Raw genomic sequence first — 24,680 nt, forward strand, 5'->3', positions numbered from 1 at the left:
TATAGGGACTATGAATCCATGAGATTTACGAGAGATAAAGTTGAGACAGAAGTGATATAATGAGTTTGAGGGAGTGATATATTGACGGTGACTGGTGACGGTGTGTTTGATGAGAGAGAGCGAGGGAGAAAGAGGCGTGTGAAGTATGTTAGGTTAGCATTACTGATTTACTACTATTAGGTGAAGGTGGGGGCTTTGGCGATATGTACTGGGATTTTATTATTTTAATGAGTTAGTTTGAGGTTGTTTAAGCCTATTTTAATCACATTTAGATTTTGAGCCAACAGTTTGTTATTCAGCCTATTTAGATTGAAACGAATTATAGAGTAAGACGGATCACCCTGTGAGAGGGTTTATTTCTACAAATAAACTATTTATCTAATACCAGTGGCGGACCCAGGAGTTTAAGAATGGGAGTGCACACTTGAAAAAACGAAAAACTTCGGACAACATAAAAAAATGATTCAACTGCATCATTGTCATTACATAGTAAACATCTTGCCAATTTTTTTTTTACCAATGATAAGGATTTGAAATCATCCTAAAAGTTAAAAATCGTCTTTTAAACTATTGAGTTTTTTAAATTAATGAAAATGGCGTATTTTTTATCTCTAGCTTGTGAGAACTACCTATTGAGGGTTTTTATGCGTGTTTTTTTTATGGATTAAAAATAAAACTTTTAAGTTATTGTATTTTTCTACTTTTATTAATCTAAAAAATGAAACGTAATATTATATATTATATAATACATAATTCACAATGAAAATTCACAAACAATCAAAACAAAAGTTAAAAAAAATTCATAATACAAATCAATAAAAGAGAATTTGAAACTAACAATCTAAATTAATTTTAAAAAAAATGGGTAGAGGGAATTTAGAAGTTAGAGTTTGAAGATTGAGGATTTACACCAAATTAAAAAAGAAATCGAATTTCCTCGGGAAAAAAACAAAGGAAAGTTGTAGTCAGTGATTTACACCAAATAAAAAACATGGGAACAAAGGGAGGGGGAATGGAGGCTGAGAGGGATTGAACACGCAACCTCACGCCTAAGTCACGCAACCTCATGCCTAAGTGATAGTTGCACTACCAATTGAGCGACTTCACATTAATGATACATAATAGGCGGAAATAATATAGGTACTTGATTTTCACTGCTTTTATATAAAAAAAAATCCCGCAATTAAGGATGCACACCCCTGGGTCCGCCACTGTCCAATACTAATAAGTAAGTTGTTTTTATATACAACGAAATCGTCTCACTGTTTAAAACCATCTCATATAATAACGACTGTATTAATGTTATTGTCTTTACTATATTCAATATTGTCGATTGATATTCTTATTTATAATTTTGTATATTTGAAATTCAATATTTCTACATTTTCTTCATTTATAATTTAATAATAACAATTGTTTAATAAGTAACCCCGTGCAATTTTTGCACGGGATTAAAACTAGTTATTTAGTGTAGTCTAGTCATTTGCTTTTAACAAGACATTAAATGTGTTTGTAGGAGAATAGCCAACATATTATCTTACAATTAGTCTCCCTTGTGACATGCACTATCCGTCACAAGGGAGAGACGGGTCGGTTTCATACCATATTAGTTAATATGAGTAAAAGTTGACCCGTTTTTATATTAATTATTATAAAGTTGATTTGACAATACATAATAAACAAATAATAAATAAAAAAAATAAAAAAAGATGGGAGCTTTCCCAGGCAACAGACAATTAAAGTCCTCTTTTTTCTCTTTTGCTCAGTAATCACCATCATCACCTCTCTCATTCAATTTTCAAAATCCAAATTAATTCCTCTCTAGAAACACCATCTTCATCTCCATCAAGATCTTCATCAAATAAGGCAGTAATATTTCTATCATAATCTTCATCTCCTATCTTGCTCAAGACAATGGATTAAAAAAATGCTAAAAAAACACATCTAAAGAAACTTGGAAAAAACCATCGAAGGTAAAAATTGATTATTGTGTTGAGTTTTTTTTTAATTATGCAAAAGTTTAAATATCTATGTCATTTTTTACTCAAAATTGATACTTTTATTGGGTTTTTATTTGATTTATGTTTAAAAAAGCTTGAATCTTGTGTTTTGATTTGTAGATCTAGGGTTGTTGATAAAAAAAATGAGGATTTTATCTAAATTAGAGAAGTTTGGATTTATAATCTTAGTTCACAGTATCACTTGTTTTTGTTTGATGCGTACTACTAATGGGTTATGCTGGCATGCAGATGTACTTGACAAAGTTATGAAAATGGCAGCTGCATACGAGTGGCAGAAAGAAGAGCAAGGGACAGGCAAGCATAGTAGACGATAAGTTGAAAATGTGATCATGTATTTTGGAAAATGTTCGTATGTTTAGTTAAAAATGTAACCTTCCTATGAGAGTTTATTTATCACCATTTTTTGGCCTGGGTTCGTCTAACCTCAACAGGGTAACATCTAAGGTTAAAACATGGTCACATATAGTGTCGCTTATAAAATGTTCATATGTTTAGTTAAAAATGTAACCTTCTTATCAGAGTTTATTTATCACCATTTTTTTTTTGGCATGGGTTCGTCTAACCTCAACAGGGTAACATCTACGGTTAAAACATGGTCACATATGATGTCAATTATAAAATGCTCATATGTTTAGTTAAAAATGTAACATTCTTATCAGATTTTTTTTATCACCATTTTTTTGCCTGGGTTGGTGTAACCTCAACAGGGTAACATCTAAGGTTTAAACATGGTCACATATGGTGTCACTTATAAAATGTTCATATGTTTAGTTAAAAACGTAACCTTCTTATCAGAGTTTTTTATCATTGTTTTTTTGGCCTAGGTTCGTCTAACCTCAACAGGGTAACATCTAAGGTTAAAACATGGTCACATATGATGTCAATTATAAAATGTTCATATGTTTAGTTAAAAATGCAACCTTTTTATCATAGTTTTTTTATCACCATTTTTTTTGCATGGGTTCGTTTAACCTCAACAGGGTAACATCTAAGGTTAAACATGCTCACATATGGTGTCACTTATAAAATGTTCATATGTTTAGTTAAAAACATAGCCTTCTTATAAGAGTTTTTTTTATCACCGTTTTTTTTTTTTGCCTGGGTTCGTCTAAACTGAACAGGTTAACATCTAAGGTTAAAACATGGTCACATATGGCGTCACTTATAAAATATATTAGTTGGGAATATGTCATAATGTTAGTCAGTTGATGTACCCATTTGATGATGTTATTGTTTATAGCTAACAACATCTGAAAATGGCAACAATGATTAGGATTATGATGACATATGTTTGAGTGTTAGTATGTGACCATGTTTGTTAGCTGAGTACCTATTTTAGAATGGTAACAATAAATAGGAAGAATGATGACATATTTTATAGTTCTAAATGTCACCATTTAAGCTGTAATATGTGCATTTGTTTAATTGAGAAGAATATTATAATAGTGTTATAAGTTTAGTTTAATATGGTGACAGCTATGCTTCTAGAATGGTGACATGTTTGTTAGTACTAAAAATGTCGCCTTCTTTGTTAGCTGATGTACTTATTTGTTGATCTGGCTGAATGAATGTGAAAGCATTTAAAAATGGTAACAATAAGTATCAAGAATGATGACATATTTTATAGTATTAAAATGTAATAACCTTAGTTGTAGTTGTGTTTAATTGAGTTGAACATTAGAGTAGTGTAATAAGCTTAGCTTAATGTGGTGACATGTTTTCTCTAAAATGGTGACATGTTTGTTAATAGTAGAAATCGTCAGATGGCAACAGAAATGGAGGCGAAGCCTGCCGTGTCTGAAGGAGTGAGAGCACAAAAGCAGCAGGCAGATGCCGGAGAAGTGGAAGAATCAGAGCAGATCTTCCCCAAGTCATCCCCAAAAGCATGCCGTGTTTATAACAACGCTAAGGATCATGCCCCTTCCCCCAACCCATCCCCAAAAGCCTGACAAGAAGAAATGAAGATGGATTTATGCATGCGTCGTTGTTAGGTTAACAGTGTAATGTTTTGACGTAGTAGTTGGTTGTTTGGTTAATGATGTAATATTTTGGGTAAGACTTTTTAGACGTTCATGGTGGTAAGGATTGTGCTACAATCCTTCTTTTGTAACAACCCTATGACAGTTGTGACCTATGTATAGCAATGTGATGACAGTTTAGTAGTAATGTGGTCACATTTTAATGTTGTGCAGCAATGTGACCATGTGGTTATGAAGCAGAACTGATCATTTAGTCCTTATGTTTCCAAGATTTGTCTTTTTATAACAGTGCCCATCTTTTGATGGTAACATGTTCATCTTAAGGTGGTAACATGTTCAACAATTACTTATATGTCACCATCTTTAGAGTATTATGTTTGACTGTAAACAGAAATCCACCCTGACATATGTGTGATCTTGGTCATTTATGTTAGGAAAGCTAATATTTTTTTATCACCTTCCAAAAAAGAACACATTATCTAGTTAAAATGGTAACATATGGCATTGTGATTCTTGGCATTGTGTATAATGTGACCATTTTATAGAGATTGTGTTGTGTAAAAGAACAGGATATGTACTGATCTTTCATATATGTTGGCATTGTGTAGTGTATAATGTGACCATTTTAGAGTTTAGTATTACCCTTTTAACCAGAACATATTATCTTGTCATAGGTATTGATATTTCATATATGTATATATTTATTAGTTAAAATGGTAACATATTGAGCAAACAATGATACATTTGTAGCAAGAATGGTCACATATGTGAGCAAAATAAGCAAACATTGGTATATATCAGAATGTTTACACAAATCTGTCACGAGGTAAGTTTCGAAGTTCACCAAAAAAACAACCATTTAATTAAATAGCAAAAACATAAATCAAACATGGCAACATTAGTCCACTGCTTTGGTGACATTAACCGATTTAGTCCATATTAGTCAAACAAGCGAGGGAGCGCGACGTAGATGGTATGTCATATCAGACGCGGCACAACGACGTACATAGTACTCTCCCCTGCCCCAACTTCAGTCCCTTTCCTAGTCTTCTTCCTTGTCCACATGTTCCTTTTTTTCGTTGACTATGACCCTTTGTCGTACAACGTACGAGGTCAAGAATAGGAGGCACGAACACATCTATGGTTGGTTGATCTTCCTCCATATTAAGCTTAGAAAGTAAAAATTCGACCTCCTCATTAGCTTTAATCAATAGCTTACCCACGACAGCTCTTGCATCAGAAACACTCTGACATTTGGCGATGAGATAGTTGATTTATTGATACTAAATCCCTTAAGTTGCGAATCTTTCTTATACAAGATGAAGATGTGTACCCATTTTGTAGCTTTTATTCCAAGTAAACAATCTGATAGATCAGTACCTATGACAAGATATATTAAGCTTTGGTTAAAAGGGCAACACTGAATTGTAAACAACATGTTAAGTTTTAAACACATAACATGTTATCACATTTCATAGTAAAACATCTACATATCACAACTATAATGGCACATTTTAATAATACATCAGAATGTAACCATATTTAGTCATAATGTCACCATTTTAAGTTGTAAACACACATAACATGCTGTCACATTTCTTCCTAAAACGTCTACATATCAAACTATCATGGTCACATTTTACCAGTAAATCAGAATGTAACCAACTTTAGTCATAATGTCACCATTTTAATTTTAAAGATTAATAACTATGACCAAAAAAACAAAAAACTAGGTTTGGTTAAAAGGGTAACACTAAAGTCTAAAATGGTGACACACAATGGTAACATATATTAAAGATCTTAAAAAGACAACACTGAACTGTAAACAATTTTAGACAGAATGTCACCATTTTAAGTTTTAAACACACAACATGCTGTCATATTTCATAGTAAAACAACTACATATCACAACTATAATGGTCACATTTTAATAGTACATCAGAATGTAACCATATTTAGTCAGGACGTCACCATTTTAAATTTTAAACACACACAAGATGAAGTCACATTTCATACTACAACGTCTACATGTCATAACTATCATGGTCACATTTTAACAGTAAATCAGAATGTAACCAACTTTAGTCATATTGTCACCATTTAAAGTTTAAAGATTAATACATATGATAAGATAAACAAAATAACTATGCTTGGTTAAAAAGGTAACACTGAAGTCTAAAATGGTGACAATGTACACTGCACAATGGTAACATATATTAAAGATTAGTTCCTATGACAAGATAAACAGAAGAACGCGTTTTTGGTTAAAAAGGAAACACTGAATTAGATAATGGTCACATTATACACTAGACAATGCTAACATATATGAAAGATCACTACGTATAACGAGCAACCAAATTTTAAGATTTTGTTAAAGTGACAACACTGAACTCTAAAATGGTCACACTTTAACCTAAAATGATAATCTGTTCAAAACACATTGTGTTTCTTTAAAGTTAGCTGATGTCAGTCTTACAGACGTTAACTTATGCACAGTTAATCTTCATCTTCAACTCCAACAACATCAACACAGATTCACTCCCAAACATTGATCTAAAAATTGACCTAAAATCTCATGTAAATCGCCAAAAATCTCATGAAAAAAAACGTCAAAAAAATTAAATGATACACAAATTTTTATAAATCCATTATTATTAAATTGAGAAAAAGAATATCAACATTAGCAAACAACAACAACAACCCCAGCAACTTCAAAACAAAGCAAACAATACATACTAATAAGAAATTAAATAAAAAATAAATAAAATACCCCCAAAATAAAAGAACACAAACCTTTGATCATCAAAATCATCACAACTTCATCATTATTTGCAATATTATTGTCTAAAACTTGAACACACATGGCACCATCATCGTTTTCGCCATCGTCAAGTTGAGGCGATCCTCTAGAACCGTCTGTAAAGCCAAGTTACCACCTCGAATATTTTGATATTTTATGGGTGAATAATATTTGGATTTAGATGTAGATTTGAAAAACAAATGATTTTGTTGTTCTTTCCATTTGCAAAGAATGAAGATGAAGATTATTGGAGGAAGGATTGTTTATTGTTGTTTTTGAAAAACAAAAGCATGCTTTGATGGGAGGAGAGACGTATGTCAATACTGAAAAGTTGATGTGGTGGGGGGTAAGAGTTTTACTTTGACAATAAAATAATACCCTACCATCTATCCTATAACCAATAAACAATTACCCTATAATTGTTAATCATTACTCTTGCACATGCTGATCCGGCCCGTTTGTGTACAATATGGTACCTATTCGCTCCGTCTCTTGTCTATCCGTCACAAACAAGAATTTGTGATTATCTTATTGCATTTGTCCTACTGTTTTCCATTGTTCTCCATCTTCCATCATATTATCATTTTTCATTGTTCTTCATTTTCATCGCTCTCCATTTCCAATTCATCATTCAATTGGTCTCCCTTGTGACGGCTTACCATTTGTGCCGGATATTTTGTGAGTTAAAATGGTAACAAAATGGGTTAGTGGAGAAAGGGGACCACATGAATAGTGTTGTAGAGAGAGAAAAAGTGGGTACTTTGTGAGGTAAAATGGTATCCGTCACTCAAGAGTGACGGATATGTGCCGTCACAAACAAGAATTTGTGTTCATCATTTTTATACTAAGAAATTTATCCTTCATCATTTACATTTACATTTGTCCTACTGTTCTCCATTGTTCTCCATCTTCCATCATATATATTATCATTCTTCATTGTTATTCATTTTCATCGCTCTCATTTTCAATTCATCATTTTTATACTAAGAAATTTACCCTTCATCATTTATATTTACATTCACCATTTGAACAATGTACAAAAAAAATCTGGTTCATCATAACAAACTAACAACTAAGATAGCGAAACATGTAAATATTCCATTAATTTGGAGGATGAAGATGACGATTACGCCATAATATTATACATGTTACCATTGCATTGGAATGTGTAAGTATCTCAAATTGTCTAATTTAATCAAGACAACATAATATTAAATCATTTCATCAGATAATGTTAGTATTTCATTTTACTATGTGACCATTTTAAAATTAAGAATTTCACCTAGAGACTTATTATAACATGAATTGGTAATATGTTACCATTACTATCACATATGTTATCACATGCACTGTACTATAATATCATCTCAGACGGTATAATTTCAATGTCAGTATTATTACAATGTCATTTCCTAATATGTAATAATATCACCATAATTTGTTACCATTTTTACAAAATATGTTACCAATACATAATCTTTTTCGGGCACAAACCAATACATATTTATAAAATTTCATTAGAATTGATATTATTTTCCTATTTCTCGGGGATCACATCATTACATGCTATGTTACCATATTCGAATGATATGTTACCATTAACATTATATGTTACCATTTTATTGAACTATGTAAGCATTTTAGATTGTGTAATTTAATAAATATGGCCAACATTCAATCATTTTAATGTACTTTGTTACCACTTTACCAGAAAAAAAATGTACTTTGTTACCATTTGAATCTACGGAGTATTATATTACCCTTACCCTTACGGAATTATGATGAATCGTATGTTACCACTATTAATTAGACTATCACATATGTTACCACTATTATCACATATGTTACCACATTAATTAGACTATCTTTTTCACAAAATATGTTACTAATATATAATTTTCATCAAAATGATTGATATCTTAGCATCACAACCTATGTACCATATTCAAATGATATGTTACCATATTAATTTGTTTACATTTCTTGCTAATATATAAACAAATGGACTTCAAGTGGTGACACACTGACACTGCATTCTTTGTTTGTCCTTCCTTCATCTATTGTGTCACCTTCTTTTTTTTCCCGTGCTTTTTTCTTCTCATCCTCTTAGTTGCTTCCACGGTTTGTTTCTACGGTAAAAACAGAAAATGGGCTAACACAAATTAACGATTTTAAATCTGAAATTTTTATTTAAAAAAATATAAATTTAAAACTACCTTAAACAAATAATGGGGCGAGATGCATTGTTTTTAGTGGAGGAAAATAAATCTTAAATCGACAATTTTACAAAACAAAAACAAAAATAAAAAACTACCTTCAACAGTTTCATTCAGTGCATGTACTGTCTTCTCCTTTTTTTGTGCTTGTATCCTCTTTATCATAGTCTTTCTTATCATATTTATGTGATGATAAAAGATATTTTAATAGGGATGAGATGAAAATGAGATGAAATAAAGATGATTTCGGTGGAGGAAAATAAATTGTGAAATGGTTTTGGGAGGAAATAAAAATGGGAGGAGAATAGATGATTTTGAGTGTTTTGTGACACTCGGTTTTTGAGATGATGAGTGTTGCATTGGTATTGTGAAAATAAGAGATTTATTTATTGCAACATGTCCTTTCATTTTCTCTTCAGTCCAATCTCACTTTTTCATACTACATAACACCGGTCTATCTTATACTTAAGACGGATATCATCCGTATTAAGTAAGACTAATTGTATATTTCAAGGGCATTAGAGAAAATAGTAGTGGTCATATCATTGCCCTCTTTTTACCTGCCTAAAAAACCAAAAAAAAAAATATGTTAATTTTTTCCAATCCGTCTTGCTTGTGATGGAGGTACCCGTCACAAGCTTGCGACGGGTCGGATAGTGCCATATTTCTGGAAAATGGGTCGACATGTTGGACTGTATACAAATAGTGAATGTGGACTTTGGGCCTGCAAAAATATATGGGGTAGATTTTTACTGTGGCAGTCTTAATTGCTCCAATTAAAAAATAAATAAACCACCCCCCTTCCCAATGTACTGTGCACGGTTATTGTTAACCTAATCAACTCCTCAATCCCTTTCACATCACTCAGTCAAATTTTTCCCCCTTCTCTCTCCACATTCAAAAATCTCTGAAGAACCATCTGTATTCCTCATTTTTCTTCCGATCATTGATAATTAGACAAAAAATTTATAGACATTATCAGTAACGATGGTAACAAAGCAATCAGCAGTGAAGAAAAACTCAAGATCTGCGAGGAATAAGGATGATGTTGGTGGAGGTTTGTATTTCCGTTGATATTGTTTTAGATTCATTGCTTAATGTTTATGATTATACTTCCATGGTTTAATAATAGAGACATGCAAATGTTGGGTCATGTTATATGTTGGTTTGTTGGTATTAATCAAGATCATTAACGATTATACTCAAGATCATACTGAAGATCAATAACGATTGTTTGATAATATTGGTTCTGTTATATAAAATTTTTTATTAGTATGTTCAGTTTTTGTGATTGAATGTTAATGTTGTTTTTGTTGTTATTTTGTTTAAGGGACGGGTGAAGAGTCGGTACCTGCGAAGCCGTCGAAACCTTCAACTGGTACAGGGAGGAAGAAAGTTGTGCCAAGGGTGTCGGGGAAAGGGAAGAGCAAAGCTAGACCAGTGGAGGATGAAGATGACAGTGATGTGGCAGACGAAGGTACAGATGAGGAGACGGTAGTTGTAAGTAAAAGGAAGAGGAAAAAGGTGACATTCAGTTTAGGGAGTAAGAAAGATAAGCGGAAGGGGATAGCAGTGGAGGAGGAGGACGAACCAGATGAGGAAGACGATATCGAGACAGATGATGAGGAAGGGGGACTACGTTAAGGAAGGCAAGTTCTCAGTTTGTAAGCTGTTTTACAATTTTTTTTTGGATGATCCTAATACCGATTTTTTGTTACACAAAATATAGACGTTGTGGATGAAGCTGTGAAGTTGGCGGTAAACGTTGGGAAAAGCGCGCTGAAAAAGAGAGTTGTTGGAAAGCCAGTGGAGGTAACTGCAGGTGAGTTGTTGACATTGTATGTGAATTTGTCGACATTGTTCGCATTGTTGTTGAAGTGTTTACAAGTTTAGTAAAGGTGTTTACATTTGTTTTGTTTTTGTCGATATTGTTCACATTTCAAAATAATAAAGATGTTGTTTACAAGTTTAGTAAAGTTGTTTACAAAAAAGATGGTAACATGTTTAGTAAAGATGTTGACATGGTTGATAATTAAAAAACATGAAAGCATTTGTTGACATGGTTCAGAGAATATAGTATATGTAACCATTGGTTGGGTATCGTGAATATTATCTTCTATAGTGGTTTGACTGGTAAAAAGGTGACCAATTTTACTGTGAATGTTATGGGAATGAGGTACTTACAAAGGTATTTAACTTGTACACACTTAGTAAATGAATTTGTTTGAATTACGCAGAGCATCCACTTGAGCCAAAAGCGTTGAAAATGATTCAGCGGAGGACAGAGGTGGGTGAAGGATCAAAGAAAAAAGAGAGAGATGAAACCGCTATGGTGCTAGTGAAATAAGTCAATCTTTTAGGAGGTCAAGGTTATTGTGTTTTTGTGCTATTTTGTTAATGGAATTTCTAAGCAGATTCGTTGTAGTTGTTGGGTTGGTAATTAGGCTACAAAATACAGATAAAATGATGACAATTTGATGTTTTTTTGTATGTGGCTTGATTTCTTCGGGGGTCCAATTTGGAGGTAATTGAAGTGTGGGTGAAAGGGTGTCAAATTGACGGGAAAGTGTTGGCATCTTGTTGAATTTTGACATTATTTTTTGTCGGGTTGTTATGTGTTTGTAATGTTTCCATTTTCTGTAACAGAGTTTGTAGGGAATAATATTGACCATAGAATTGAAAGTGGTGACAAGTTTAATGTTGACATATTTTGTTACATGTGATATGTTTTTAATGATTTTAATGTTGGTGAATGTTGACATTATTTTGTTACATGTTATATGTTTTCAATGTTCACATTTTTTTAGGATAGTGTATAGGGAAAATATTGACAAAAGTATTGAATGTGGTGAAAATGTTGAACAAAACTAGTGTACTTATTTGGTTAGTTCATTAATTGGGTGATAAAAAAATGGTCAAGGTTAATGAAATTAAAAGGGTGACATAGTGAGGTATATTTATTGACATTCTGATATGTGTGTTGCTATTTTAATGTCGTCAATTTGTGTTGAAAGGGTATGTAGGTTACATTATTAACAACAATGTTTAAAATGGTGACAATTTTGGGGACATTTGGTGGGCTGAAGTTATTGTCATTTTGGTATGTGGCTTGGTCGTTTAATGTTAACATTTATAGTTGAAATAGTGTATAGGTTACATATTACCAAAGATGTTAAAACTGGTGACAAGTTTGGGGAAGTTTGTTATATTTGTTGGCGTGTCTTGACTTGTTGGGTAGGCAATTTCTATATGTTTGTAGTGATATATAATGTTCTATTTTTGAATAATGAAATTGTTGTCATATAGTTGAGTTGTTCACAATTTGTGGTACTTTTGTTGATAGGAAAAAGAAGGAGGTGGATGGCCATGGGTCACCCAGGCAGTTGTTCAACTTGATTGGTATGTTAACGGAGTCTCAAAAGAAGGATTTTGAGGACATCGGCTTTGGTGGCCTATTGGAGTTGAAAACGCATGCGTTTTATCATCAAATGGTGGATTGGCTGATGCGTAAATATGATCCTAGCTCCCGGATGTTCCTCTTCAACAGGCACGTCCAGTTTGTCCTGACAAAGCACAATGTGTATGACGCCTTCATGTTACCTTGTTCTGAAAACACGATAGAGGCGAAGAACGACCCAGAGTTGGTCAAGGTTTGGCGTGACCGTTTCAAGTTGTCGAAGACCGATGAGTTGTCATTTGATGCTGTTAGGCAAGAGCTGTTGGGGCTGCCTGATGGAGGGGCTGACTTCAAAAAGCTGTTTGTGGTTTTCGCTATGGGGACATTCTTGGATCCTACTGTCCACAACCGTATCGACTTGCGCCTGGTCAAAGTTGTGGGGAATGTGGACGGCATTGCTCATTTAGATTAGTGTTCGTTCGTCCTTCTCCGTCTGAACGCAGCAGTGGATTCTTGGAGGACGCACAACACCAAAAACGTCGGCGGCTGTCTGATGTTCCTGCAGCTGATGTACTTCCATCGCCTGACTTGGTGGGGGCTTTCCGGAGAGCACTACACTGCCACTGGTCCAGTATTGGACGTACGAGCGTTTGAAGGAGAGGATGGCCCAGGAGGTGGCAGCATACCGCCATCATCAAAGTTTCGGGATTGGCGTTTGGGAGCTTCAGTCATATACAGTTTCAAGGCACCTTCCAAAGAGGCTTTACCGTAGGCCAACTGAAAACGAACCAGCATCTAGGAACCCTCCAGTGCGATTTGTCCAGCTACCACTACCGGACGGAGTTCCGACAGATGAGGAGTTGCAGGCCACGTTCTATGATGTACGGTGCTCTCTAAAACTTTGGCATATTTCTTACCATATTGTTTATATATGTCTCTGTAATGTTAATCAATTTGATAATTATGTGACCATTTTAAATCAATGCTGACATTCTTGAATTTTGTATAGGTTCACGTCCGTAATTGGATGACAACAAGGAGGAATCTTTCTGTGGTTAATGTTATACACAAGAGGCTTATGGGGGAGTTAGGAGCCCAGGAGGATGCTGGTGTAGATCTTCAGTCCAGTGAAATGACAAGTGGTGCTTCTGGGTCGCAATCACAGGGATCCTTTACACAAGCGTTGGCCAATCCAGAGTTTGTTGCAGCCTGGAATGCTCTAGGAGAAAAGTTGGATGCCCTGATTGATGTGGAAATGGTTCATCCACCGTCCTTTTCACTTGGCGTAGAAAACATTGGAGCTCCCAGTCAGAGGGTAACCCAGCCTAACACTCGCACTAGGGGACGAAAGACTAATGCACAGGCTAAGTAGTGCAGTTTATGAGAACGGGTTTGAGTTTGGTATGGCCTCATTTTGGGTATTGTATAAGGCCTTGTATTTTGGACATGTTCGGTTAGTTGTTTTGTAAATGTGGTGACTGACTTTTATTTTGAACGTTTGGTATCTCCGTCACAGACGGATTGATGGTTGTTATTGGTAAGGCGAATGCTTTTGAACATGTTATGATAAGTTTATGTTGGTAAGAATGTGTGTTGGTATAACACATATGATAACATTTTGATCAGCAATGACAACATAAAAGATGATCAGAAGTTATTTAGCACATATGATAACAGGTGAAGGTTTCATGACATATACATGAGCATGTTGTCTTATGATGACAAATTCCCCTATTATGTTGTCAGTTTTAATAGGTCAACATTGAAGACATGTTGACATATTTCGCCATTGTGTTAGCATGTAAAAGATGATGACAACTTATTTAGTGGTGGTTAGGAAGCCATCAAATGACCAATATTATGCAATGAAAGATGGATGTCATTTTGTGACATAATCTTCTCTGTAATGTTAATATTATGTGAACATATTTGTCTATTATGTTATGAATTTATATATGGTGACATTTTCTGACATTTTGTGAATTTATATATGGTGACATTCTATTATGTAATTGATTGTCTTATGTGATTTAAGGGCAATTTTAGTTGGATGTAATGGCAAATGGAAACCTAAAAGTTAGGGAATAATGTTTCACATGTTGACATAAATAGACGTTATATTACCTCTTCAAAAGTGCTGCCAAAACGTGCAATGGTGGTCATGTAATGACCTATATCTAACGGTTCATTAAAGTACATGTCCATCGTTTGCCAACATAATACCAAAATGACAACTAATTGTTACACTTATCGGCCATATCCTAATACGTTCACATGAGCCTCGGGATTGGCGTGTAGGAATTGCCCAATGCCGGTACCATTTCATTTGATTTTTTCGATTTTTTCTTCTTACCGAGAAACCGTTTCTTCCTTTGGCTCCTGCCTTTGGTTGTACATCGGACGGGGTTTAGAATTGCACGCCCATCGCTTGTTTGATTGTTCTGGTCAGCATCTACTGCAAGCTTTTGAAGTAGAGAGATTACTTCAGCATTCGCCGTAGCACAAAAGTTCTCGACAATATCCCTTGCTTCCCGGGTATTCTGGCTCTTTGTTATCAGATTGTCAACATTTGTCAGCATTAAACGTCGCCAATTGATGGCCTCATTGGCCGCACTTTGGCGCATGTCTGTTGGAAGTAAACGGTTCCAGACCTCAGTCTTGGCAAATTTAGTCCATCGCCTTAAAATGTAAGCGGACGGGATTTCTTGGACAGAATGCATGTGGAGTACGCGTATGATGTGGCTACATAACATGCCTATCAGTTGATACTTTCGGCAAGTGCAGTCAGTTAGATGGCTGACACAATCATAAGTAACGTGATGAGATGCTCCCTCATTGCCACCAGTTTGCACCCTATAGACTAAAGTCGAGTCTTCAGATTGGACAACAGCTGCCCGAGTACCCATGGCGAGGCCAAACTCTATCTCGAACACACGAAACAGATGCAAGGTGTAAATCTGTGACGCATGTTGCAAGAGGTCCACGAGGGGAAAAACGGAGGTGGGAGTCGCCCTAATACAGTTGAATTCCTTGCGCTCCTCCTCCCCTCTCCATCTTCGGACTGTCGTTTCGAATAGACCGAAAAATTCGGTCACTGAAGTTGTTTTTGACGCTTGGAACCCCATTGCATGGTTCGTACTCTCACTTCTTTGGGACGAAAGAATACCGGATGAAAAGTGCAAATTATTTAGTGCAGTGCACCATTTTGTTCGTAGGTTGTAAAGTCTATTGAACCATGGGTGGTTGTCGAGGCCGTACTCTGCCATCATAGTTCCCCAGGTCGCTTCAAATTCAGTTTCATTAAAGCACCCATTTAGGCATTTGTTGAACATATTCTGGAATGGCCTATCATGCTTTAAAGATCCAAAATGAGAAATGGCGTTTTGTTGGATATGCCATTGTCATAGCCTGTGTCTGCTTTGTGGGTAAACCTGGTCATGATAAAAGACAATGTTACCATATGGAGGTTATATGTTAACAACTACATAATTGATTTAAATGTGTACATAAGTCCATCTTTTCCTGACATATTCTATATATGTTTAAAAATATTATCAGTATTATATGACACCATATAGTGGTTTATTGTTGACAGATGAAATAGTATTCATGCTTAAACGAAATTATAACATATAGTGAGTTATTAGAAATTTAACAATTGTGACCAGAAAATACCGCTTCAACAGCATTTGACATTGCCTTGTCTTGGTCAGTGAAGATGGAGACAGGACGAAGGTCGTCACCCATAGCTTCATTAAACACGTTGAACAACCATTGGAATGCTTCTTCTTTCTCGTCCGATAGAAAAACGCACCCAAACATTATATTGGACCAATGGTTATTTATACCTACAAAGGCACCGCATATAAGATTGTACCTGTTGGTGCGGTACGTTGTGTCGAAAATTAGTACATCATGATACAATCGATAGTCCTCCCTCATCATAGAGTCACACCAGAATAGATGACATAATCTCCCTTCTTCATTGAATTGCACACGGAAGAAGAACCCTGGATCCTCAGATTGTCTTCTAGTCATAAGATTAATAAGTGTGGCTGCATCACCGCTCTCAATCGCTTTTATCTTCAACCTGTGAACAAAGTTGATATGATCTCTCTTCGAGTGACCAACAAATACATCACTGCCCGCTGCAGCAGCTGCCACCTTGTACTGAACAGAGGGGGCGACGAATGCTTCTGTCATGGCCTTTATAGTCTCTGCCTCGACATCGCTTATTCTTCTTTCGGATCGGTGATGTTGCTGCCACTGCGTGGGAGTAAGAGCATGGTTGTGTTCAGTGATATGTTGCAGTACCTCCCACTGCCCAACCTCGTTTACCTGCGACCGAAGCCCCGCTTTGCATTCGCACCTAGTGATTGCAGCGTTCCTCAGATTGTTAGTCGCTACGTGAGGTAAACCATTCAGACCTAGCCTACTGCCATTCCCGTGTTTCCCTTCACACGAGCAAACAAAGTACCTCTCGACTTCGGGTGTGCCAGGACCATTAACTCTGCGAGAAGTTGCTTTCCTAATGCTAAACCCAACCGCCTGTGAGTGTTTACGGTACATCTCGTATATCTCTTCCCATTTTCGGCTGTTGTTCCCAATAGTGATTTAGAAAAATCGGTACCTGTACATGTTAAAAGGATCAGATTAGAACAAAAGGTATGGCCATTTCTAACATATAAAGCAACATGTGTACTTAACTTTAGCTTACTTCCTCCATTTGACAGGGCGACATTAGGACAACAACTATGGACATTAATAAGATATTAAACAACATTTACATTGGACATTATATTAATTACTCTACTTATCAAGGTGACATTCGTCCTAAAAGTATAGACCTTTGTTAGATAAACAAATAGATACACATATGAAAGTGCAATAGTCTAGTTGCCAGGGTCACATTGGGAGAAAAAGTATGGACATTAATAAAATATAAAACAACATGTACATTGCACATTATATTAGTTACTCTAATTAGCTGGTGACATTGGTCGTAAAAGTATAAACCTTTGTAAGGAATAGAACAACATGATTCACTACAACTAAATTAATCTAGTTAACAGGGTCACATTTGTCGTAAAAGTAAAGACCTTTGTGAGAAATATCAGCACATGTACCTTTGTGAGAAATATAACAACATTTGTCCGAAGAGTATAGACCATTCTAAGAAATATAACAAGAACATGTACCTTTAGTTACTGCATTTTTTAATTTATATATAGAAAAGTTTAGAAGGTGACATTGACACAAAAGATGTAAACATTAACACACGTTGTACTCATCTTAAAAAATGTATTGAATGATGAAAGACATATAAACCAATATTGAACGAAAGATTCATCAAAGTTCATGTTCCATGAGAAAAGAGTCGAATATGATTTTATTAAGAAAATTCAACAGCAACGTGTTTAAAAGTAGAAAAAATTATTATTGGATTTACCCTAATAATTATAATGATAATGAGCTATAAATTTTCAAAAGCAAAGACGTCGTAATTATACATACCATTACTCTTATCCGTCAACACTTGATGAGTTAGAAATCATCGTCATCTTGGTCTTCCATTGTACCGTCACTTAGGGATCCGTCAATTACAGCTAAATCGATTCTGAAGATCGTCAACCATGCATGCGTCGGCCATTTGTTTAATTCCGCAGAAAATTTTAGATATTAATACCCTAAAGTGACAGACTTTTATATCGTGAATATTAGATTTTGGGATGTTGAGAGGGAAGAAATGATATGAAGAAATTGGGATGTTGAGAGGGAAAAAATGATATATTCAATCTCATGCAAGGATGAAATGATGTACAAGCAAGATCAGAAATGAAGGAAAAAATGAGGGACAGGGGCATTAATGGTGGGATGTTAATTGCCAATTATTAGAATTAAATATGTAGGTTTTGTACTATTTTTTGCTGCAAAGTCTTATTTGTACAACACTCCCATTAATGCATGCAGGGGAAGTGTCGGCTCCGTTTTGTTATGACCCGGACGAAAATGGGATGTATTTGACCCGTCGCAAGCTTGCGACGGGTAGTTGCGTCGCAAATGAGAATTTGTGAATTTTTTCACACTTTTCTCCGCTTTTTTTATAAAGAAAGAAAATTGTTATTCTCTTTTGAAAAAAAATGTTTTCCTTTTTGTTTGCTTAATATTTTTGTAAGTGAAGAAAATTTTAAAACTCCAACACCCTTCCCCCCCACTCAACAGCATCCATACACGCTCAGGTATTGTTTTATTTTTCTTTATGGTTCAAAATTTTATTAACTTTTAAAAAATAGAAAACGAAAAAAAATCAATTTTATTTTAATATTATGTAATGTCTACAAAAATTAGGAAATTTATTGTTTTATTTTTCTAATCTTATGTCTCAAAATAAAATAAAAAATGAAGAGGAAAAAAAACATTTTTTTATCTTTTAAAAAATAAAGAAAACACAAAGCCTGTGTTTTCCGTTATTGCATACTATTGGTTGCATATCTAAAAATGTGTTATTGTTTTCCATTTATACTTCTATTATACTTTCGTTTATTTATACAAAAAACTAGTTTAGAACCCGTGTAAAGTTGTACGGGTATGTATAAATGGCATTACATATTTTCATATGTAGACATTATTATATAAATTTATAAAAAAAACTTATCATGACATATTTATTTTGTATGAAGTATGTGATAATTATACACATTCACATATTAAAAAATATTGAGACCATATCTTTTTTACTGTGTTACCTCCCAAAAGATCATAGTACGTAATGCACTAATGTTGGATAAGTGATGAAGTGGAATGTGTAATAACTATATAATATAATATCTCATTCATTTGTTACTATTTGATTAAACAATAAGTATTGTTCCTTAAGACGGGTTAATTACATACCACTTGTGTATACGATATAAGAATGCATATAAAACAGTAATATATTTTTCTTATATACAGAAGTGATATGATATTTAACCCGTCTTAAACTTAACATGGATAGTGCCGTCTTATATGAGAATTTGGGTCGTTGATCCATTAATGACTAATTAAACAAATAAATTAAATAATTTTTAATGTATAATAAAATATAAGAATTATTTTATTCATGGTTTCATATCCATATAAAAGAGATAAAAAGATCTATTAATAAATTTCCTTAGCCAAGAAACAAATTAGTGGCTTAGCCAATAATTTTTTTTTTTAAAATTTTTTGCAATTGATAATCTATATATATATCATCACTAAAAAGAAAAATTTTAAACTAAAAATATCAATAAGAAGGTAAAAAATAGTTGTATGGATGTAAGCAAAAATATTGACCAAATCTTGCAACTTTTACAACTTTAACCTTTTCAGAGTAGTTGCTGAAACCATTCGCACAATTGCTTCAGGATCAGTGTGAAAAAACTTGTGAGCAAATCCAATAAAGTGCATCACAATATTGTAATAATTTTTATCACAAAAATCGCCCGTGAGACCTCTTTGTTTATTTATAATACTATGAAATTTAAAACAGGTTAACAATATTGTAATAATTTATAAGTAACAATAAATACTGTAACAAATGAGGTTGGTTATCATCCTTTGATTATAATGAATTATTATTGTTGGCTAGTATTATAAAGATTTCATCATTGAGTCCATATTGATATAATCTTTTCAGATTTTTCCTGATTAGTATTTTTCGCTAGTATATATAGTATTATATAGATAGTGATCTTTATATAAAAAGATGTTGAAAATATGCCTAAATTAAATTGTAGATTATACTTAAGCGGAAAAAAGCTAACATGAGAGTGATTGTGGGACTGCCACGTGTCTAACGGTTCCTCTATTATACTTTTATACAGATAGATAGATTGATAGGAAATTTATTCTGTTCAATTCAGACTCATTAAGTTCAGTTCAACTATTTTCAGCCAAAAAAAACATGGTCTAAGAGATCTATAAATTTTCCCGCCTAAATACATTAGCTTACGACTAGGCCTAATTTGTTCTATAGGTATACTACGTATGTTGGGCTAAAACAGGCCTAATTTTTTAAAGTGAGATAGTATAAAACTTAAATACTCACAATTTACACAGAGTTGTCCTCCATAATATTTGCCTCCGATATTGTTCTGATAAAAAGAAATTAATTTAAGATTTTACGGTATAGTATCTAACAAATATGTTATTAATAAAAATTAATAAAGTACTCCATAATAGTTCTGTGCTAAAAAATGTTGCATTAAAATAAACAAACATTGTTCAATTCGTTTGATTAATTTTATAGTTTTTTTTTTTTCAAATTAAAATACAATGATGAAAAATAAGTGAGTTGTTGATTAAAATTCTATAGATAAATTAAAAAGTAAAAAATCTATATACATTGTGCATGTATTACACGGGTCTAAACTAGTACTAAATCAACTCGAATACCCAAACTGCTATTAATATACATTAATCATTTAATAATACGGAGTACAACTTGTGAGTTAGCAAGTCATTATTCGCCAAAGTAGACTCTACAAAAATATATAATGGGAGTATAATAATTATTTTGAATTAGATTTATTTTGATGTTAAATGAGCCGTGGAGGTAACAAGTCACTTATTTATTTATTTGACTCGTTTTATTGTTTAAGACGGATATTTTCATCTTAAACAAAAATTTTTGTGTAATTATATAAGGGACGAAATAATGTAGTTACTCTCTGTAAGCAGTGAGGATCATCTGTCCTATTTTTGTGTCTCATTGTGTGTGCCACCACTTATATTTTGACACATCACTTATGATAAAATAAAATATTGCAACAAATATATAAATTTGCTGATATGTTAGAAGTGGAGTGGTGTGGCACATCCGATGGGACATGGAACAGGGTAGAAATCTTCAAGACTTCAAGCGTCAAAATTGCTTGAAAGTTTCAGGAAAGGTACAGGCCTCGAGGGCCCATTAAAAGTCTTACTTGTACCTAGAGCTGGACATCGGGCCGGGTTGGTGCGGGTCGGTCCGGGCTGTAGGCGGGCCGGGTTGGTGGAGAGGGAACCCGAGCCCACACCACGGGCTGGGGGTGTGCGGGCTGGGGCGGGCCGGGCTGGAGAAATTATGGCCCTGAACCGGCCCGATTGCACAAATGAGCAAAAAAAAAAAAAAAAAAAAAAAAGTTGCGGGTGGGAATAGAGGAAGCCGGGACCGGCCCGGGTATTGGGGTGGGTTGTGCGGGTGGGTTGGTGGGTTGGCGGTGGGAATAATTGAGCCCGTTGTGTGCGGGTCATTTGGTGCGGGTCGTGGCCGTCAGGCCGGAGTCCAGCTCTACTTGTACCAAGTTACCACCAGGCACCAACCCAAATTTTTGTTTAAGACGGAAATATTCGTCTTAAATTTTAAGACGACTAGTCAATTATATATCAAATTACATGTCAAGTTATTAAGAAAATATTAAAAAAAATTTTTTTATTAGAGTAAATTAGATTTTACTCTCTTTTAACTCAAATTTTTTAAAATTACTCCATTTTGGAATCTTTTGCTAAAATTACTCTTTTAAGTTGCATTTTTTTGCTAAAATTGCTCACAAACTCTACTTTAAGTGACTTATTTCGTCTATTTTTGAACTTATTTCGTTTATGGTTTAGTCACTCTATACTTTGAAAGGTATAACCATGTAGACAAATGTAGAGGGAGTTTAAAAACAGAGAAAATAAGTCAATCTTAAATTGGAGTTTTGAAACAATTTTAGGAAAAAAATGCAATTTAAGGGAGTAATTTTAGTAAAAAAAATGCAACGTAAGGGAGTAATCTTAAAAAATAATTTCAAAAGAAATAATTTTAAAAAAGTTGATTTCAAAAGCGAATAAAATTTAATTTACTCTTTTTATTATACCATGTATTAGTATAACCGTTTTAAAATTTAAGACGATATAAATTTAATTTTTTTTTTATTATACCATATATTAGTATAACCGTTTTAAGATTTAAGACGAATATTTTCTCTTAACCAACTCTATCGCCAATTGGAGGTTCATGTAAAAACAAAACCCGACAAACCACTATTTAACACTCCAAAATACTAGTCTTTACATTATTTAACGAGGTACTATGAATAAGTTGATTAATTCAATCCTTTGACTGTTTCGAAGTAGAGCTTATATCCTCTATTCCTCTTTAACGCGGGTGCATGGTTAAAGAAGAGTGGACCTACTCACTTTTTCACGATGAATACGCCTCCATCGTCGGCCCCTTATGTCTTATGTGACCTTTATGGTACACTCTTCACTGTTGTGTGGTGGGCCTTGGCCATGTTGTGGGCTTTTTATAGATTCGCTTTATTATTGCTTAGCTTTTTATGGCCCCTCAAATATATACAACGGATATTCTATACGGTAACCCTCAATTTTTTGACTTTCTACATAGTACTCCTACTTGTCAAAAAAATTTCCGTCAAAATTTTTTTAGCCCATTTAACCCATATATCAATACTATATATTAATTCCAAAACCAAGGAACTTCAATGTAATTAAAGAAATTTATACAAATTAATTATACTATATAATTTTAAATCAATAGCCAATAGCACCGTGTGATGGACCGATTAAGGGATCTCAATGCAAATATTATATAGTTTGGGTTAAAATTAAATGATATAGAAGCTTGATAATTTTCCTAAACATTTGTAATAAACTAAAACATGGTCAATTTCCTTAAAATAAAATAATTAATTAAGATGATCAATTTCCTTAAAAGAAAATAATTAATTAAGATGGTCAATTTCAAGGAGACTAAAAGAAAGAATATGCTTGGTAATTTTCTTAGATATTTATATAATACTAGAAGATGGTCAATTTCCTTAAAATAAAATAATTAATTAGTATAAACATGCACACTTATGGTATTAATTATTATCATCATAAAATTATATATTAAATTTAAAATCTATGCAATTTTATTAAATTTTATAGTTTATTAGATGTATAGAGATGTTAATTATAGAACATACAAAAATATAATAAGTAGGTTATAAATAATTCAAGTTAGATTATATAATATATAATATTACATAATTCTGTTGATTTGATTCAATGCATATATGAAATATATTTATATAAATATATAATCCTCTTAAAATTGCATGCATAAGTAGTAAAAGTAATTTCGATGGTAAAGAAAAGAATTATAACAACATTGGATATAGTTATATGATAGTAGTTACTCATTTGAATAGTAAAAGTAATAATATTATCAGCGAGATTAGTGAAAGTGGTAAAAACAACAACGTGAGTAGTGAAATAATCAATATTAATGCGGCAATAGTGAAAGTAACAATAATTACTACGGGAGTAGTGAAATTATCAATATTAATGCGGCGGTAGTAACAGTAACAATAATTACGGCGGGAGTAGTGAGAGTAATAGTGATTACGGGCAAGTAGTGAAGTGTTATTATTATTGTTTCATTAATAAGAGTAAAATATTAATAGCGGGAGTAGTGAATTTGTCTCAAAATTTATTTCATCGTAATTTTAGGATATGTCATAAAAAAATATATTTATGATAAATTTATGAGTTTTGCAACTTTAAGTAATTTTATTTAATGAAAAAAAATTAAATGGTAAGTAGAAGTAGCCCGGGCGAAGCCGGGCACCAATACTAGTATAAATAAATATTAGGATCGAGATGGATATTGAGCCTAATAGAGTCTTTATGTCATGCGATAATAAATGACAAGCTTGGTTACGTGTCCAAGTCATCACTTAACGCCTAAAACTGAGTTTAATTGACGGAAAATAAAGTTTAGGGGTACACTTAGTGATAATGACAAAAATTAGGGGTATCATGTATGTTTTAAAAAGTGTAGGGATACCATATAGAAAGTCGAAAAATTGAGGGATACTATGTAAAATATCCTTATATACAACCTGTTATTAAGATACACTCTTTTGAATTTAAAGTCACTATTTTTAAGTTTAATTCAAATTTTATAAGATTAGTTCTAAACAGGTTAGATTTATAAGTTCTGTTTAATTCAGATCCTATAAGTTTAGAAAAATTCAGTTCCTATAAGGTTAATTCAGATTTTATAAGTTCATATTTTATACATTCAGTTCATTAAAGTTCAAATCATACAAGTTCAGTTAGATATTGCTATAAGTTGAGTTTAGAAATTTTAAATAAACTTATAAGGGTTGGCAACGGGTCGAGTCTGGGTCGGTCCATTAAAACCTGGACCAAGTGACACTCACCTTTGACCGAACCCGGTCCAAACCCTATAAGGTCTAACATCATTGGACG

General features: G+C 33.5%; 3 protein-coding genes and 2 long non-coding RNA genes across 5 annotated transcripts; 3 read left to right on the top strand and 2 right to left on the bottom strand.

Moving 5' to 3' along the window:
• Nucleotides 1-1,788: 1,788 nt before the first annotated feature.
• Nucleotides 1,789-4,312, top strand: LOC141658972 (uncharacterized). Its single transcript, XR_012549552.1, has 3 exons — nucleotides 1,789-1,973; nucleotides 2,250-2,366; nucleotides 3,772-4,312. It is a non-coding gene; the product is annotated as an uncharacterized LOC141658972 (long non-coding RNA).
• A 456-nt stretch (nucleotides 4,313-4,768) lies between these two features.
• On the bottom strand, nucleotides 4,769-7,078 carry LOC141658973 (uncharacterized). The gene is made up of 2 exons (XR_012549553.1): nucleotides 6,794-7,078; nucleotides 4,769-5,380 (listed from the first exon to the last, which is right to left on the bottom strand). It is a non-coding gene; the product is annotated as an uncharacterized LOC141658973 (long non-coding RNA).
• Nucleotides 7,079-9,920: 2,842 nt separating this feature from the next.
• LOC141658974 (uncharacterized) lies at nucleotides 9,921-10,660 on the top strand. The gene is made up of 2 exons (XM_074465682.1): nucleotides 9,921-10,073; nucleotides 10,347-10,660. The coding sequence occupies exons 1-2, from the start codon at nucleotides 10,004-10,006 to the stop codon at nucleotides 10,658-10,660; spliced, it is 384 nt and encodes a 127-aa protein (XP_074321783.1). The 5' UTR covers nucleotides 9,921-10,003.
• Nucleotides 10,661-12,578: 1,918 nt separating this feature from the next.
• Nucleotides 12,579-13,995, top strand: LOC141658975 (uncharacterized). Its single transcript, XM_074465683.1, has 2 exons — nucleotides 12,579-13,294; nucleotides 13,423-13,995. Exons 1-2 carry the CDS (start codon nucleotides 13,076-13,078, stop codon nucleotides 13,783-13,785), a joined length of 582 nt encoding a protein of 193 aa, XP_074321784.1. The 5' UTR covers nucleotides 12,579-13,075; the 3' UTR covers nucleotides 13,786-13,995.
• A 2,069-nt stretch (nucleotides 13,996-16,064) lies between these two features.
• Nucleotides 16,065-16,982, bottom strand: LOC141588639 (protein FAR1-RELATED SEQUENCE 5-like). The gene has a single exon (XM_074410072.1). The coding sequence runs from the start codon at nucleotides 16,980-16,982 to the stop codon at nucleotides 16,065-16,067; it is 918 nt and encodes a 305-aa protein (XP_074266173.1).
• Between the last annotated feature and the right edge of the window lie 7,698 nt (nucleotides 16,983-24,680).

Source organism: Silene latifolia, chromosome 6 (assembly GCF_048544455.1).
Source record: "Silene latifolia isolate original U9 population chromosome 6, ASM4854445v1, whole genome shotgun sequence".
Lineage (NCBI taxonomy): Eukaryota > Viridiplantae > Streptophyta > Magnoliopsida > Caryophyllales > Caryophyllaceae > Silene > Silene latifolia.

Excerpts from the sequence above, each read along its gene's own strand:
- LOC141588639 (XM_074410072.1), bottom strand. The coding sequence starts at position 16,982 with ATGTACCGTAAACACTCACAGGCGGTTGGGTTTAGCATTAGGAAAGCA.
- LOC141658975 (XM_074465683.1), top strand. The coding sequence starts at position 13,076 with ATGGCCCAGGAGGTGGCAGCATACCGCCATCATCAAAGTTTCGGGATT. Across the intron at positions 13,295-13,422 it reads TGCAGGCCACGTTCTATGAT|GTTCACGTCCGTAATTGGAT; the intron begins GTACGGTGCTCT and ends AATTTTGTATAG.
- LOC141658974 (XM_074465682.1), top strand. The coding sequence starts at position 10,004 with ATGGTAACAAAGCAATCAGCAGTGAAGAAAAACTCAAGATCTGCGAGG. Across the intron at positions 10,074-10,346 it reads TAAGGATGATGTTGGTGGAG|GGACGGGTGAAGAGTCGGTA; the intron begins GTTTGTATTTCC and ends ATTTTGTTTAAG.